Here is a 17,920-nt window from a genome sequence, read left to right as displayed (position 1 = left end):
TGGGGTGGGTTGTAATTTGTCTCTCTCCTTTCTGCCAGGCCCATCCCCCAGGGTCTGGGTGCCTCTGGTAATGGGATGTTAGTGGGAGCAGGCGCTGGTTTGGTGGGGGTGTTAAGATCACTGTGGCCTCTGCCAGCTCGGTGCTGGGTTGGACGCACGAGCTTGAGCTGCTGGGGGATGCTACCTCGCGAGGTGCCATGAGCTGCCTGCTGGAGGAGTCGCATGTATCCCTCCCTGGTCCCATCTCCATTAACACCCCCCAGCCCCGACCCCGTGCCCTGCTGGCCCAGTTCATTCAGTTTCACTCCTGGGGTTCTCCAGATCCAGCTGTTCTCAGATCCCAATTACCTCGGTGATCACATCTCCTTTGAGGACGATCAGGTGTCCCTGCCGGAGGCCTTCGCTCCCCAGTCCTGCAGGGTCCACGGAGGCAGGTAACGCAACCATCAGGCCAGCCAGAGCTGCCGCACATGCTCTGAGCCACGCGCCATATTTACTAAGCAGGAGCTGCCGAGCTGGCGTTGAAATGCTGGCGGCTGCACGAACCTCCCAGAGCTCTGACGGGGTGATTGGGAACATGGGAGATCATGCCAGGAACCCCTAGGGGCTCTGCCCCAGCGGGCCCTTTGGGGAGTTGAAGAGCAGGGTCTTCAGTTCTGGATTTGTGGGGCTGGGCCCTGTGTGTTTGGCAAGTGGGCTGGGAAGCACATGGGCTCTTGAGGGTTGGGGTGGGGAGGATCTGGACGGGAGTTGCAGGGGACAGCCAGCTCCAAGAAGGGAAGGACCTGGGGGCTGGTAGGTTCAGGAGGAAGGCAGGTGTCTTGCAGGTTTGATAGAGGCATGGCAGGGCTGTGTGCTGGGGAAGAGGTGCGGAGGAGGGGGTGAGGTTCCCTGTGTTTGGAAGGGGCTGCAGGGAGTTCCTCTCACTGGTACATAAGTGTGGAGGAGGGTTTGGGAAGAGCCCAGGGAGCCTGCACCCCAGCCCCCTGCCTGCCCCGAAGGCCCCTGGGGACAGAATCATCCCTGTGGGTGCATCTCACTTCCAGCTGGATTCTCTATGACGGCTGGGAGTTCAAGGGGGAACAGCACGTTCTATCAGACGGCGAGTATCCGACGCTCACCGCCATGGGCTGCGTCTCGTCCACAGTCACCCGGTCGCTGAAGAAGGTCCCAATTGTAAGTATTTCAAATCCCAATGCTGCCTCCTCATCCCCCTTAGCAGTTTCTTGGCTTTGCCCCCAGCGCGTCTGCATATCGCCATGTGCATCCTCCCTGCCTGCCCCATCCTGCCCCTTCGCTGCATCCATCCCTTTCCCTTTTCCCTGCAGTTTTTCTCGGAGCCCTCGATCTTCCTGCATGGACTGGAGTGTTTCGAAGGGAAGGAGATAGAGCTGACCAGCGAAGTGCGGAGCCTGCAGGCCGAGGGCTTCAATAACCACGTGCTGTCTGTGCGCGTGAAAGGCGGGATGTAAGTGAACGAACTTCCCCCGGCATACACCAAGAATAGGGGCCAGCGACCTCCCAGGGGCCCCCTCTGACATCCAGAAATAGTGATCCATCTGGATAAACCAGGAAGAGTGCCCAGCAGTGACCTTCCGCCCACTGGGTGCGCATCCATCACAACCAGCAGTACTGTACCCCACAACACGTCCTGAGTACTGCTCAGTCGTGACCCACCTCGGATTTCCGTCACCCCACAGCAATAGGGAACGGTAGCCACCTTTCTGTGATGCCTGACACGTACCCAGGACAGTGACCGATAGTGATTCTCTTTGGACCTGTGTCACATAGAGGGAAGTATCCAGATGCTGAGGGAACCACTCCACGCGACGCTCAGAGCCGCGGGGAAAGCCCTGCCTCCCTCCTGACGGCTGTGACCAGCTCCTGAGCCCTGGACAGTCAGACCCAACCTGTGCCAGCGCCCAGAGCCCAGCCCACAGCTGACACTGAGCCTGGTCACCGCTGCCCCAGGCCAGCCAGGCTGGGGAAGCCTCTCCCAGGTCTCCCCTTCACAATGTGCTGTGGGAAAGGACTCAGCACCCCCTCTGTGGCTCCTCCCCAGAGCCAGAACCCGCACAGACCCGTTCTGTTTGCTTCTCCCCATCTGACCCCACTGGGATGCCAGCCAATCAGACCGTCAGCTACGCAGGTGTGTTTTGGCTCCGCCCCCGTGCTGGCAGGAAGCCAGGCTGTGCAGCTTCCAGGCCCAAACAGTAGGTTGACAAACACTCCCAGGTGGCTCAGCCCTGCCCCAGTTGTGGAAGAACATGAAGGTTAAAGAATAACTTGAAACACACAAGCCTGGACATTTCCCCAGGTAACACCCTCTGGGAGTTAACTCAGAGCAGGCTCGCCTTGAATTAAAGGTGGGATGAAATATTCCTGGAGACCCCTTTTCAAACGAGCTTAGCTCCCAGAGGCCGGGTGCTGAGTGCAGATTTTGCTGCTGTCAATCCGTGCATTTATCTGTAGAAAAATAGCTCATAATAGGGAAGTTGAGCTTCTTGCCCCAGGTCACACACCGATCTTGTAATTGGACCCAGGAGCCCTGATTTCTAATCCCCTCCTGTAACCGTTAGACCGTGCTCCCTCTAAGAGCTGGGGAGAAAAACCGGGAGTCCTGACTCCGAGTCCCTTGCTATCCACGCTGCTTCCCAATCGAGCATAGAGTTTGGTGGGGTCTCTAGGGCAGTGGTTCTCAAACTGTGGGTCGGGACCCCAAAGTGGGTCGCAACTCTGTTTTAATGGGGTCGCCAGGGCTGGCTTAGACTTGCTGGGGCCTGGGGCTGAAGCTGAAGCCTGAGCCCGAGGGCACTCTGGGTGTCAGGACTCAGGATACAGGCTCCTTGCCCAGAGCTGAAGCCCTTGGGCTTCGGCTTTGGCACCCCGGCTCGGGGTAGCAGGGCTCAGGCTTCGGCCCCCGCTCCTGGGGTGGTGCAGTCATTTCTCTTGTCAGAAGGGGATTGTGGTTCAATGAAGTTTGAGAACCCCTGCACTAGGGCGACACCCCTCCGGGCCTGTGCACTCTTTGGAGCATTCTTCCGCATGGGGAAGGTAACAGAATGTCTTTGCTCCCTCTCCCCTCCCCCCAGATGGGTGCTGTGTGAACACAGCAACTTCCGAGGCCGCCAGTGGCTGCTGGACTGTACAGAGATCACCAACTGGCTGACCTACAGCGGGCTTCAGCACATCGGCTCCCTCTACCCCATCAGGCAGGTGAGTGCTGGGCACCAAACTTCCCTTACTGCTGTATGTGCTGGAGGCAGGGAAAAACTGACAGGGAGTCCCCTGCTCTTTCCTAGCCCACCTTCCCAACGGGGGAGTAACAGAAGTGATGCTAACAGCCATGTGTCACCAGCACAACCCACCCTGTTCCTACTCAGCTGACACTTTGCCAGAGGGCTGTTCCCTCTCTGTCTGGGCCAGGAGCCCAGGGGACTGAGAGCATGTGCTTAGATTACTGGGAGTGCATGAAGATGTCCTGGGATTTACTGGGACACACTGGGAATTCAGTGGGGTTTGCTGGAGATTCCGAGTTACGCTCCGTGGATAGAGCTGGTATAGGAAGGCTTGGCCAAGGGTACATCTACACTCGAGCTGGAGTAGACGGATGTGCACTAGCCTGGGGATTTGATCAGCTGGTGCTGAGGACATCTGGAGCTGCAAGAGGAAGGGACGGGGCAATACACTTATTCTATATGGTGGATGCCATGGTCAGAACTTCATAGCAACTGCAGGAATAAAACTCAGCTCTTCCTGCTCCTAAAGCCGAGCACTTTCCCCCTCGAGCTAAAGGAGGATTTCCATTAGCTGTTAGTAGTATAGAGCTTATGACACATTTTGGAGCAGTTCTGATTCAATCCAGTAGAGGGCAGTGGTGCACAGGGACACTAGCCGGCTTCTCCTTACACTAGCCAGCTCTTTATACTCACTTATGAACAGACCCAAGCCATGTAATTGCTGCTCTGTACCAGAAGGAGGGTGGCCATTGTGAGTGATGCTGTGAAATGGGGCAGCAGAAGCTCATGGTTTGTCTCCTTCCAGAGACGGATCTACTTCCGGATAAAAAACGCGGAGCTGCAGTTCTTCCTCTCTGTCCCAGACGACGTTGAGGACATGAAAGCAGGACGAGTGGTGGTCTCGGACCTGAGTGACCAGAGCAGCTCCATCTGGTACTACGAGGAGGGGCTCATCAAAAACCAGGTTAGGACTGGCCCCTGCGTGTGGGTGACTGGAGACTTGGGGGGGACTCAGGGAGATGTCACCAGCCCTGGATTGCATGGGTCATAGGCTGCTTGAGATGGGCCCAAAGCAGAACCCCAGATCCACACCCCACGTCCCAGGTTCAATCCCCAGGTTCAATCCCTGCTGCATGTGCATACAGCTGTGAGTGGTTACCGTGGCAACCTTGTTAATCTCTCACCTATTCCCCCACCCCAACCCCCAGAGCTGGAGGGATTGTTTGGGGCTGGTCCCCCTGGATCATGGCTCCCCAGGGAGGTGCGTTGCAATGGATCCATGCCAGGCAGGACTCACACCTGCGTACTCAGTTTCTGGGGTTACTCCCCAGCCCATTGGGGTGTGGGGCAGCCAGCAGAGAGCAGTGTGTGCCACTGGAAAAAGGCTCCCCCAGCACTGATGTCCCCCCTTCATCGGTTCCTCACTTGATATCGCAGGGAGGAACGTCCCTGGCACTTTGCACTGGACTTTGCCTGTCCATTACGGCCATGGCAAGTCTGAGCTTGGAAGGCCTGAGCCGGGCATGGGAGGTAGCAGAGGGGCTGACTGGTTTGGCTGTTGCTGGTTTCAGGTTGCCCCCACCATGAGCCTGCAGGTGATTGGTCTGGCCGGGAAAGGCGCCAAGGTGGTGCTGTGGGCTGAGAGCCGAGTTCCCCGCCAGACCTGGAGAATCGATTCTTTTGGGCGGATCTGTAGCCAGATGTTTGAGGACATGATCCTGGATGTGAAAGGTGAGGCTTGGGCCTGCTCACCGTCTGAATTCGGGGGGGAAGGAGGGCAGTTTCTCAGGTCCTCAATTCCACTCCCAAAATCTCTGGGCTTTGGCTGTGGCAGAGACAGCCCTGCCCACTGGGGATGGATCATTTCAGTGCTATGAAGGTTTTTGGGTGGAAAATTGTTTCTTCGAAAGGCAGGGCAGAGCGGGAAAACCCATGGCTTTTTACTTCCCCATTGGAGACTGGTCAGAGGAGAGGCTACATGGCCGAGTGGCAGAGCCCAAGGGGCAAAATAAGGGCACTAAGCTACCAAAGAGGCGATTTCTCAGCTCCTGTAAATAGTGACTAAAAGCACTGGGTCCTAGCTGGGAGATTGGCAGGACTATGGAGAGAAGGGGGTGGAGGAGAGGGCGGGGAAGAGGGAGAGAGAAAATACCTCCTATCTTTTCCCCATCAGACTCTTCCCTCTCTCCGTGCAGGGGGCAGATTGTATGACCGAGATCACGCCATCCTCTGGGACGTGGCTGAGGAAAGATCCACGCAGATCTGGGACATACAAGTGCTCTAAGAGCTTACATTCAGGCCTGGATCCTGTTGGAGGTGCCACCAAGTGCCCCCAGCTCTTCCCACGGTCTTTCTGGGTTATCAGGGTTCCTTGCAAACTGGTTCAGGGGTGCTGCTACCAGAAAGTATCCCCTGCCCTGGAATGGAGCCTGGACAGGCACATGTCTCTGCAGCCTCTCCTCTGCCCGCTGGCCATTCTAGGGTTGTGACTACTCCAGTTCAACCCTTCGTCAATTCCAGGGATTGCCTGGGAGTGGAGGTGGCACTGACTGTCCTGTTTCAGCATTCAGGGGCTCATCAGGACCCACCTGAACTATTGTGAATCACCTGTGAAGTGCCATGTGGTACCCGTGTGCACACGTGAGTGCCGTGCAATGGGCCATTTGGAGTCCTCAGGTGCCGAGCCGGTTCTGGTGTGGCTGATTTGGGCTGTACACCAAAGACTGAAACACAGACTCCTGCCCTGTCATGGCTTCCTAAGCCCCTGTATTTATGTGTGTATCAGATATGATCCCTTTTCTAACACCAGCTCTCCGACTGGGTGCTCGGTTTGTAACACCAGTCGCGCGGGCTAACACACTCGTTGAGCTGGTCTCTGAGATGCCGCTCAATGGATGGACTTGAGACACTAGAGCAGGGGTTCTCAAACTGGGGGTTATTACTTGGGGGGGTCGCGAGCTGTCAGCCTCCACCCCAAACCCCGCTTCGCCTCCAGCATTTATAATAGTGTTAAATATAAAAAGATGTGTTTTTTAATTTATAAGGGGGGTTGCACTCATATGCTAGCTGTGTGAAAGGGGTCACCAATACAAAAGTTTGAGAACCACTGCACCAGGGCCTTTCACACAAGGGAGGGATCATTGCACACACAACCAGCTGCACACCTTAACAATATGGGAGCAGCCGCCGCCCTCTTGTCTCCAGAGTGGCAATTGCAGGGTACATCATTTGTTGCATTTCCAGCTAGCATCCATCACTGGGGAGTATTTCCTAGCTGAGCATCTTAAAGCACTTTATAAACATTAATGAACTAAGCCTCACCATCCCCTATGGGGTTAGTAGCTCCCAGTTTACATTTGGGGCAACTGAGCTGTACAGAGGTGAAATGTCTTCCCCAAGGTCCCACAACAGACAGAGCTAGGAATAAAAATCTGCTCTCCTGCTCCTATGCTGAGCACTAACCAGTGCTTCCAGGGTGCTGTTTATTAGCCTGCATGTGCTCTCCTCCGAACACTGTTTATTAAGTGTAGAGAATGAGCCCACCTGTCAATAAGGCGCTGTGTGTCATATGAAGCTCTGAGGAAGTCTCAGATTTTGCCCAGGGTGACGCGTCTCTGTCCCATTCAGTAGTTCTGGCCGAGCCCCTTGAATGACCCTGGTCTCTTCAGTGACTTGGCTGTTGCCCGGCACTGGTTTAGTTGCCATCCCCACATCAGGTGATATTGACTCGCCCTCTAGCATGTCACGTAGTAGAACCTCACAGCAGATCTCCGATGAAGCTTCGACCTCCAACCCACAACAGGCTGCAGTGCAGTCTCCTTCACCGTCATTGGAGTAGCATCTTCATTCAGCTGGTCTGCACCGAAACCTGCATCACCAGCCTTAGACATTGAGTCTGACTGCTACAACCTTCACTGACTCCAACTTCAGTCTCCCTGGACCTGTGCAATTCCTGAATGTACTGTCCCAACTTCAGGGTGCGGATCTGGGGCTTTCGCTGCTCAAGACTCCACTTGTATTATACAAACACACACTCTCTCTTTCATATACATTCATGCTCTGGGCCACACAAAGCACTAGAAAAGGCCCGCAGAGCACAATCCTGCAGTAACCAGGAGAGAGATGGACTGCATGGGGTGGGGGAGGGTCTTTTCCACCTTTAATTTCTGTGCTTGTATAAAATTTCACTTTATCTATAACAATAATACTGATACCTAGCTCTTCTATAGTGCTTTTCATCAGTAGATCTCAAAGCACTTTATAAAGGAGGTCAGTAGCAGTATCCCCATTTTACTTTACGATCAGAAACAGAGCAGACAAACACGGTGGAAGGGAAAGTATTACACGCAGTCGCATGAGTACGTTTCCCCCCTGCCCCCAGAGATGGGTAGAGTTTATTCTTAGGGCAATGGATGCTTGTTGAGTTAATAAATAAATGCTCGTTCTTGGGTCAGAAGAACACCAAAAAGAAAGCGGCAGCTTTTAAGACAAAGTGTAGGGCTACAATCCTGGATGGGCTGGGTTGTAGAATAATCCTCTCCTGCCCTGTTTTATTGTATTAATGCAGAATTCTCACCTCCATTCATCAGCATTATTACCACTAGAGGTGAGCCAAATCCACCCTTCCTGACTCCTATTGGAGCTGGAGCTCTGGGCTGTTCCACATCTGGACCCAGATCTGAATTTTGGGGCTGAATTCTGCTCTAGCTACACTCGTACATTACCTGATCACTCTCCAAGCTAACCCGTTTTAGGACAGGTCTATTTGCAGAGTTGCACCAGTCTAACTAAAGATGTGATTTTTAAACTGACTTCGTTCAAAGGCTGTGTGGACACTCATTTCGTTTTAACCAGGCCTCCTTTGGTTTAGCTTAAATTGATCAGGGTGAGATCAAAATAAGCCACTAGCCAACTGAAATAAGAGTGTCTACACAGCCTTTTGCACCAGCTTCACAGTATCGGAGTAAAATCACAGCTAAAGTTAAAAGAAAAGGAGGACTTGTGGCACCTTAGAGACTAACAAATTTAGCTAAAGTTAAGGCACCTTTCTCGTGGAGACAAGCCCTCGATGCGTAGTTTCTTTATGGCTGCTGTACTCCCTCGTGACCTCTAGAGGCCACTCTTTGTTCACTAAGCATGTTGTGCAATAGAGCTGTGGATCTGGGGGGGGGCCAGGGAAGAGGTGTGCACAGCACAGTGTGGGTGCTATGGGGCTGGGAAGGGAGTTTCATTTGTTAGCTGCAATATTGCCCCTGTGCAGTCCCTACGAGCCAGACCCTCAGCTGGTATAAATCAGCGTAGCTCAGTACAGCTGTGCTGATTTACACCAGTCGAAGGCCCTAAACTCTGAGGCATGTGAATGGACTTGAGTGCACAGCCCAGCACTAAGCTGAACAGCAGAAGCCATTTAAATCCCTGAGATGATGAGCTAACAGGTTCTTAAATGCCGGCTCCCCTGTTTTTCTGTAGATGGGTGGCCTCATCTTGCGAGGAGCTCGGACTCTCAACGGTCAATGAGGTGATCCTGGGTCACTGTTCAGTCCCTAGCTTATGCTAGATTTCGAGTGAGCTGTGAATTGATTTTAATAGTTTGGAGACTCAACAGGTCATCAAGCTTCTGTCTGGTGTGCGGGCCTCAGCACATCCTCTGCAAGTGCAAACACAGCGCCCCAGACACCTGGCATATGGTGAGGGGGGCCTCTCCTAACCACACGCCATATGCAAATACCAGAGAGATCCACATGATAGGAGGACCTAGGCAGATACGGCATCAGCCCAAACGCAGCGCTCCGGGCTCCTAGGGGCAGGGATCTTGGCCTCCTTGTGCACCCAAACCCGCAGCAACTAAACTGCGGGGGGGGGGGGGGGGAATACTTTTAAAACGTCCATGGTTGGTGTGGGGTAAAGTTGGCCTTGATGAATGACTTGAGAACATTACCCTCCCCCCGCTCCACACACACACACCCCCGCCCCCCAGTGTGCTGAGCCCTGGGATGAGAGAGCCATTGTTACACTTTGCAGCCAGGAAACCCCAGTCTATTTTAGTGGCCTGAGGCCGCTCAAGCTGTGTTGCAACTTTTCACACACTGCTTGTATGCAGTCGTTACATAGGAAACGCTGTATTTAGGAGGGCAGTGGGTGTCAGCACCATCCTCTTGCAAACTAAAGATGAGCCCACGTTGCAGACGGCTGATGGAAAGCTAGGGCTGAACTGTTCTCACAGACAGGGGTGTTTGGAGCTGGGTTTGTTTCGGGCCCGCCTGTTAGGCAGGCAGCGTCCCATTCCATGTTTCTGCAGTCCGGGCAGGGATTTAGAGATGTTTTACCTACAAAACTTATACTGCTTTAACGAAACTACTGTACCTTGAAAGGCTCTCTTTTGGCCACGTCTAGGTGAGAAAGTTGAGCTGGTTTCCCTAAAGGTATGGGTTGAAACCGATTCGCTGAACTGGGACAGCCCCTGGGCGGACACACTTCTTCCACTGAAAAGTGTGGCTTGTTTTGGCTTAGCGTACATTGATTTGGAATCAAATTTAAGCTAAACCACAATAAGTCATTCTTAAACCAGTTTAGCGAGGTACACACAGGGATGGAGGGAAGCAGATGAACTAAACATTAGGCAGAGTTGCCTAACAGATGAAAGCACGGGCCTTGGACAGAGGAGCTAGGGAGTATTAATGTGATACAGGTTGTGTGTAGACAAGCTTTGAATGTTTCCTTAGCCCACCGGTCCAACGTCCCTTTCCCCTCTTATGTGATCTTCAGTCTAAGTTGCTTTTTCAGTGTTCTCTATTCCAAAGGGCCGGGAGAGGAGCAACAATGTGCCGAGGCCTGGTCTTCACACAAGGGCACACAAGTTTAACTAAAGGTGTGATTTTAAATCAGTTTAGTTACATGAGTACAAGGCCTGTGTGGATAATTCATTTAAGTCTGGCTTGTATTGCTCTAGCTTGCATCAGTAAAGGTACAAGTGTAAATAAGCCGCACTACCCAGCTTTAAACTGATCTGTGTGGCCGTATAAGGGGTTGTCTGTGCTTAACTAGCTTGGTTTTGAAACTGATTTTAAGTAGATTGGCGCAAGGTTATGTGTAGATAAGGTTTTAGCCTCTCTGTCTGGGTTTGCACTGTCACCATGTCCAGAGGGTATTTATGTGAGGGTGAAATGGGCAACTGAAGAACGCTCAGGCCAAATTCATACCTGCTGTAATTTCACTGAACTCAGAGTGACCTCAGCTACATCTCTGGCCCTGTGTGTCTAGAGCAGTGGTTTTCAAACTGGGGTATGCAGACTTCTAGGGGTACACGAGCTCTCGTCAGGGGGTATGTGAGAAAAATCCTGTAATGGTGGACAATGCATTTTATTTCGTAAGATTTAGCAATCTAACCATAGGAATAGTACGACCCTATCTCAGGTGGGGGTATGTGGGGTATGACATTATTTGGAAAGGGGAACGCAGCCTAAAAGTTTAAAAACAACTGGTCTAGAGGAATTTGATTCAGCTTTGATTCAAAAGAAGATGATGACGCACACTCGGCAGTAAGAAAGCTTGTCTTTCATTTTATTAGGTTGAGCTGGCTGCCACTCTGCAGGGATCAGAAAGACCCCAAAGCATTTATATTCACATTAATTTCTCAAAGCATCAGAACATGTCTTCATGGAATGGGGATTGCTGCCCACTGCTGGGTGGAATGTCTCAGCACCAGGAGCTGATCTCTGTCTTCCAGTGGCTAGTCCTCGGGAACTTCAGATTAGTGCAATACATACAAAAGCATGCAACAAAACACTCTTGTTGCAATCTCTGTCTCTTTGGGGAGGCCCATTCTGCACAGGAGCTGGTCAATCAATGGCAAGGCTCCTCAGGTGTTGCGGTGAGACATGCATCTGCCTATCCAATGCGATTCTAATGGGAAGCTCCATGCAAAGCTGGACTCTGCTGCTGGGATTCCATTGCAGTTGGTGGAATGAATGGCTCTGATGGGAAACAAGGAAAGAAGCCGATGGCTGCGAAGAGAAGGGCGCCGTGGGTGTGTTGCGGGAAGACTTCAGCTGGAGCCATAATGCTGGCTGGGTTACGCGGATTGGCAGGCTGCAGCAGGGTTCCCAGGGGGAGAGGCTGAGATGGTGGCAGGCAGAAGGCAGCGTTGACATCTCTCTGGGGAGTGAAGTGCAGGGGGCTCATTTTGCTTGGAGGAGGTAAACTGCTGCCAAGGCAGACACCAGCAAAAGAGAAGGTGGGACACAGCAGGGTGTGCCCAGGCTCTGTCCGGACTTTTCGAGGTTCGGTTTACTTGTCGCACTGGTTGTTTGCTGGAAGAGCAATCAGAAAGGCTATTAGAGTAAGGCAGTGGCCCTGTGTCATTCCCAGGCAGCCCCATGCTGAGTAGTTGTGAGGATACTGGGTCTTCCTCATTCAGATCAAGATATTGTGACAAAGCTCTGTCCTTGCCTCCATGGGTCCCGCGTTTCCTGGAGGATTTTGCTAGCCTCAGAGGCTCACTGTGACCCTCCACGTAACCCTTCTCTTTCTAGAGACAAGGGTCACAGTCTACTGAGCCATTTTCATCATAAGCCAGCGAGGGAGGTGAGGAGAAGTTATCCTTCCTTGCACAGTCTCTGTTGTCTCCCAGTCTCAGTGATTAATCAGGGGGCAAAGGGGGGGGGGGGCGAGCCCGGGTGCACCCTCTACTCCGGGCTCCAGCCCAGGGACCCTAATAGTATCAGCTATGGTAGCTGACCTTTTAGAAACATGACATGTACAATTCCCCCACAGCAGCCCTCACTTCCTCAAGCTCCACTTCACCCTTACCTCAGGGCCTCCTTCCTTGTGCCTGATATGGTGTGTACTACTCAGCCTCTCCAACAGTGCAACTTCCTCCCACAGCTCCTGACATGCACCCCCACCTGACTGGGAGGCTTTTAACTAGTTTCAGCCAGCCCCTGATTGGCTTCAGGTGTCCCAATCAACCTAGCCTTCTCCCTGCCTTCTGGAAAGTTCTTCATTGGCCCCAGGTGTCTTAATTGACCTGGAGCAGCTGCCATTTCACTTATCCTGGTACCAGGGATTTGTTTAGCTTGGAGCTAATATATCTATCTCCCACTACTTTTCCATAGCCATCTGGCCTTGCCCCGTCACAAAATGAATGTGGGATTTGCCGTAATGGCTCTAACTGATTGGTCCTCATAACCCAGTATCCCGCCTCTGGCCCTGAGCAGTGCCTGATACTTCAGAGAAAGGGACAAAGAACCTTAACGAACCTGAGCAATTGTGCAATGCTGCATAGGCAATGGTGGGAGCTCCTTCCTGACCCCACCGGGCAACCAGCTTACGTCTTGAGGCATGAGTCTCGTTTATCCTGATCTCACCTTGCACGTGTTATTAATGGTCATAACAGCATCTGTACCATTTTAAAAGCCAGCCTCAGGTTGTGACTCTGGGACGTCATGTAGCAGAGACATACAGTTCCCTTGGTGAGGGATGTAGCCTGAGGCTGCGGACAGAGTACCACTGTTCTCAGCTCCCACCCTACCCTAAAGGACAGTGTTAAAGAATCCTCAGTATCTTCCTCTCCTCATTCTGCTGCTTTACAGTCTGTAAGCAATCAGTCCTCACCATAGGTACATAAGTGTCATTATCCCTGTTTCACAGAGGAGGGAATTAAGGCACACAGGGGAAGTGACGTTCTCAATGCTACCAAGTGTCTGTTACGGGCTCAGAACTCCCCTCATTCTAGCCATGTGCTCAGTCTAAGCCATGCTGCCTAGACCCACCCTGCTCTCTCTGCGGCTAGAATGTGTCCCAGCAGAATTCTAGTTGGGCCAGTTTGGCTCGAGAAGTGTCCTCTGTCCCAACCAGCAGAGCAGATATCTTGCTGAGGACCTGCAAGCCTCCCACACTGTGCAGCCAAGACCTCAAGGCTGTGGTTTCCAGTGCATGCATGACATTGTGTGAATAAAACAATTCCAGCCCTGAAACCAGCTTCCTGTTATGTAGCAGTTCTCCTTTTGCACACCCACAGTGCACCTGACTGCAGAAATCCAGAGAGAAGCAAGAGAGGTCATCAACAGACAGAGAAGAGCGAACTATAGAAAGGAGAAATAGAAGAGACTTGCTGGGTCACTCAGGAGCTTTGCCCCATCTACTCTGCAGCGATTCGGTTGCAGGAACTTCTACCACTTCCCTGTCAGACCAGCCCACTACATGGGAGCCTCACTTATCTTTTCTGAGCCAGTTTCTCCTTTTGGTTACGTTGGTGTAAACCTGGAGCAAGTCACTGGGCACCCTCTCTGGAGCCCCTCTAGATTTGCACCAATGCAACTGGAAAAGAATTTAGTTCTTTCTTCATTTTGTCCCATTATTTGTATGTATTATTCTCTGTAGGTTCTTATTCCATGCGTGCCTGAGCGCCTCCTAGCAGTACAGTGAGTGACATGATTACCATCTGTCACGTGGTGTTTGTTCTCGTATCTCGTCTAGCGAAACGCTCTTGGAAAGTCGGGGGGGGCGGTGGACGAGGAACTCATGTACCTGCCACCCAGAGGTCAATGGGGACTCCGGCAACAGCAATGGCTATGGAACTAGACCATGACATGGGAAGAGACCCAGTGATCATAGAAAAGCAAGGCTGGAAGAGACCTTAGGAGGCCATCTAGTTCAGCTCCCCCTGCTCCCACCTCACTGAGGCAGGCTGGGAATGGTGAGCTCAGCTGCAGGGAACCCGAGCACGGGGAAAACAATGGGAAAGGAAGGGCCTGCTTTTTCCAAGGAGGAACATCAAAACTACCTGACTCTATCAGACTAGGGGCAATTTAGCCAAGGCTCTAACAGTGGCCAGTCCCAGCTGCTTCAGAGGAAGGTGCGAGAAACCCTGCCGTAGGCAGGTCATCCATAGAGAAAGTTTCTTCTGAACCCCCATTAGTTAATGGTTGACTTATGTCCTGAAGCATGAATTCTATCTCTCTTAGGTACTCATCTGGTCCCACTACTGGAGTGTCTAGCACAGGGGTGGGCAAACTTTTTGGCCCGAGGGCCACATCGGGGAATAGAAATTGTGTGGCAGGCCGTGAATGCTCACAAAATTGGGGTTGAGATGCGGGAGGGGGTGTGGGCTCTGGGGTGAGGCTGGGGATGAGGAGTTTGGGGTGTAGGAGGGTGCTCCAGGCTGGGACCGAGGGGTTCGGAGGACGGGAGGGAGATCAGGGCTGAGGCAGGGGTGCAGGAAGGGGTGCAGGTTCCGGCTGAGGGTTTGGAGAGTGGGAGGGGGATCACAGCTGGGGCAGGGGGTTGGGGTGTGGGGAGAGGCTCAAGGGTTGCAGGCTCCGAGCAGTGCTTACCTCACGGGGCTCCCAGAATCAGTGCCATGTCCCTTCGCCAGCTCCCATTGGAGCGCACAGGAGCCGGAGCGGGACCATTCCGTGGCTTCCAGGAGCCACGTGCGGCCCCTGACCCAGTGCCCCAGCTGGAGTGGGGCTGAGCTGCATGATGCAGCCCCTGACCCAGCGCCCCGACCAGAATGGGGCAGAGCCACGTGGTCCAGCCCCCAACTGTCACGGAGTCCCCGGGCGATGCTCTGGAACTGCTCCCCATGAAGCCAGTCAGGACTCTGGGGAAGTCTCCTCTCTGTGAGTAGCCTGTCTTCAGGACACACAGCTCACACAGCTTCCACCTTCCTGGGTCTGACCTTGGAGCATTCAGCATCCTCTGCCCTTCCGTGCGCTTCCCACAGCAAGTCCGCCCAGGCGGGCTCCTGGGGAAGCCAGAGGGTCCTGCACCCCAACTCCGCAGTCAGACGTGACTCTCAGCCAGCCAGTAAAACAGAGGTTTATTAGACGACAGGAACATGGTCTAAAACAGAGCTTGTAGGTGCAGAGAACAGGACCCCTCAGCCGGGTCCATTTTGGGGGGGGCAGTGAGCCAGACAACCATGTCTGCACTTCACTCCATGTCGCCAGCCAGCCCCAAACTGACTCACTCTCCAGCCCCACCTCCTCTGGGCTTTGTCCATTTCCCGGGCCAGGAGGTCACCTGATTCCTTTGTTCCCCAACCCTTTAGCTCTCACCTTGCAGGGGGGGAAGGGCCAGGCCATCAGTTGCCAGGAAACAGGGTGTCGGCCATTCTCTGTGTCCAGATCCCTGCACACACCAGCCCTCTAGGACTCTGCAACAATCATACACCCTTATCCCACCACCTAGATACTTAAGAACTGCATAGGGGAAACTGAGGCACCCCTACACTATTCAGAGGAAACATTAAGAACAGTCCCACTTCGTCACACCAACGCCCCGGCTGGAGTGCTGGAGCAGGGCCGAGCCGCATGGTGTGGCTTGTGGGTTGGCTTAAAATGGCTTGCGGGCTGTAATTTGCCTTCGCCTGACCTACTTGCATAGACAATAAGACTCCAATCCCGCAATTTACAAAGGGTGGGCGGAGGCCTGCACCTTCACTGAGTACTGGAGGGATAGCTCAGTGGTTTGAGCATTGGCCTGCTAAACCCAGGGTTATGAGTTCAATCCTTGTAGGGGCCATGTAGGGATCTGAGGCAAAAATTGAGGATTGGTCCTGCTTTGAGCAGGGGGTTAGACAAGACGATCTCCTGAGGTCCCTTCCAACTCTGATATTCCATGAAGTCAGGGCTCTGGGAGGCTGCAGGGATCTGTCAACGTGCAAAAAATTACAGGATTGGGGGGGCCTGAGACAAAATGAGCAGCTGAGCCCAAATCTGTATTATTATTTTTGATTAGTCACTGTCTACACCCGCAAATACAGGGATTTGCATTGCAGCCTGTTGATTTATTCAGTTTATCCACTGCCTAGTCACCCCTCTAGGCACCTCTCAGCATTTTAAACTCATCGTTAAATATCTCACATGGAGCCATACAGTATTTCATTTGAAATTTCCACTAATTCAAATACCATTGAGAGATTCTCCCACCAAAGAAAAACACTGATCCTTTTATTCAGCTGTAACATGAGCCCCTGCTCAGCCCCTCTGCCTATAAACCCCCAACCTCCTTAACAGCCTACCAGAAGACATGGGCTTCACGGTATGCCTGAAAAATTAATAGATCCGGGCTCTGGGAGGTCACAGTTTAACTTAGTTACGAATGATCTGGAGAAGGGATTGAGCAAGGAGGTGGCAAAATTGCTGGGTGACATGGAGGGTGGGCCACCCTATCTCTAGAAAGATACGTGAACAGAGTGGGTCTAGAGACCGGAGACAAAAATTACTTAGATGGCTGGAAAGACCTCCCTCCATGTGAGGAGAGATTGAAAGGACTGTGATTGTTTAGTTTACAGATGCAGGGGGCCGGCAAAGGGAGAGATTGGGGATTGATATGGGGATAAAAGCACCTCACTGGGGTGTTGTGAGGATAAATACGTTAAAGATGATGACAGGTTTCAGAGCAGCAGCCGTGTTAGTCTGTATTCGCAAAAAGAAAAGGAGGACTTGTGGCACCTTAGAGACTAACAAATTTATCTGAGCATAAGCTTTCGTGAGTTACGGATGGTTCATCGGATGATTCACTTCAAAGATGATGAGACACTCAGATGCTACGGTAACGAGGGACAGAGACATACCATAGATAGATGATTATTTGTACTGCACCTAGCACAATGGGCAAAGCATTAAGTGCTATGGTAAGACAAATAATAAATAACATCTATGGGTGGGGTTGGAGGGAGAGAAATTAAGATATAAACAATACTGGTAAATAAAATGTCTTTTTAAAACTCATGTGATGCTCATATACTATGGGGGTGAGCATGGTGTAAAAACCAGATTGAATTAGATTAAGGTAAAACATAGATTAAAAAGATAAAATAAAATAGGATGACAGAGACAAATGGACCCGGGTCACTTGCCCCAGCACCCAGCCCCATTTAGCTGATTAGGGCTCAGCTGACCCAATTGTGGTTTTGGTGGAATTTGGTCTCCACCTGAACCATTTGGGCTGGTCTTACCTTTTCAGCAGAGGTTAAAGTCATCAAGACAAGAGCAGTGACAAGCAGGACAGTCTTCATGTTAAACCTCTATGAGTGAGATGCAACGTGTGCAAGGAAGCGTCTTCTTCTGCTCACACCAGAACAGAAACAGAAGCTTTAAGAAGAGCAGAGAGCTCTCACCAATCAAACCCTTTGCAGCCTCCCTGCCACGCCTTACTTGGGCTGCTGTTCAGAGTGGATTTACTGTTAAGGGAAGTTGCCCTTAAAATTTAAAACATTCATTTTCTGATCATGACATCCCCAAGATCCCTCCTTCCCAAAACCAGGATAGTAGCATTAATAAAATCACAGCTTCTCAGCATGGGCAATTCATCAACCACAATTAAAACTAGCCATGGGGTTCATGTACCAGTGGCTCAAGCGGACATTCCGAACTTGCACATCTGGATTTGGAGAGGCGACTGGCAGCTAGTTGGGTTTTTTTCTGTGGAGCGTGGTGGTGGTGCTTATCATGGGGGTGAAGAGGCTTTTGGCATCTGGAGGGCTTGGGTTGACTCTCTTGCAGATATGCCAAACCCTTGAAAAAACCGCAGAAATTGGGCTTGTTTTTGGCTTAATTGGCTTGTGAGTTGCTTGTTGGCTAGTTTTCGGCTTGTAGCTTTTTGCTTGTTTGGCTTGTAGCTTGTTGTAGCATGTTGTAGCTTGTTGCTTCTTTTTTCTGATCGGCTCCCAGCAA

At 52.0% G+C, this 17,920-nt stretch overlaps 1 protein-coding gene and 1 long non-coding RNA gene across 3 annotated transcripts in view; one reads left to right on the top strand and one right to left on the bottom strand.

The window, feature by feature from the left end:
* The window catches only part of CRYBG2 (crystallin beta-gamma domain containing 2), a 36,923-nt gene extending 29,147 nt beyond the window's left edge, over positions 1-7,776 (top strand). For both annotated transcript variants that reach the window (XM_037881548.2, XM_043532027.1), the window contains 7 exons: positions 322-434; positions 1,047-1,176; positions 1,329-1,468; positions 3,093-3,216; positions 4,045-4,203; positions 4,811-4,970; positions 5,435-7,776. In XM_037881548.2, coding sequence (XP_037737476.2) covers positions 322-434; positions 1,047-1,176; positions 1,329-1,468; positions 3,093-3,216; positions 4,045-4,203; positions 4,811-4,970; positions 5,435-5,523 — 915 coding nt within the window. In that variant the 3' untranslated portion in view covers positions 5,524-7,776. The remainder of the gene's footprint in view (positions 1-321; positions 435-1,046; positions 1,177-1,328; positions 1,469-3,092; positions 3,217-4,044; positions 4,204-4,810; positions 4,971-5,434) is intronic.
* Positions 7,777-10,778: 3,002 nt separating this feature from the next.
* On the bottom strand, positions 10,779-17,646 carry LOC114020614. The gene is made up of 2 exons (XR_003565421.3): positions 17,203-17,646; positions 10,779-11,548 (listed from the first exon to the last, which is right to left on the bottom strand). It is a non-coding gene; the product is annotated as an uncharacterized LOC114020614 (long non-coding RNA).
* Positions 17,647-17,920: the final 274 nt, after the last annotated feature.

This window comes from Chelonia mydas, chromosome 19 (assembly GCF_015237465.2).
Source record: "Chelonia mydas isolate rCheMyd1 chromosome 19, rCheMyd1.pri.v2, whole genome shotgun sequence".
Classification (NCBI taxonomy): domain Eukaryota; kingdom Metazoa; phylum Chordata; order Testudines; family Cheloniidae; genus Chelonia; species Chelonia mydas.
Note: the sequence above shows the minus strand (reverse complement) of the source record. Positions and strands in the feature narration are given on the sequence as shown.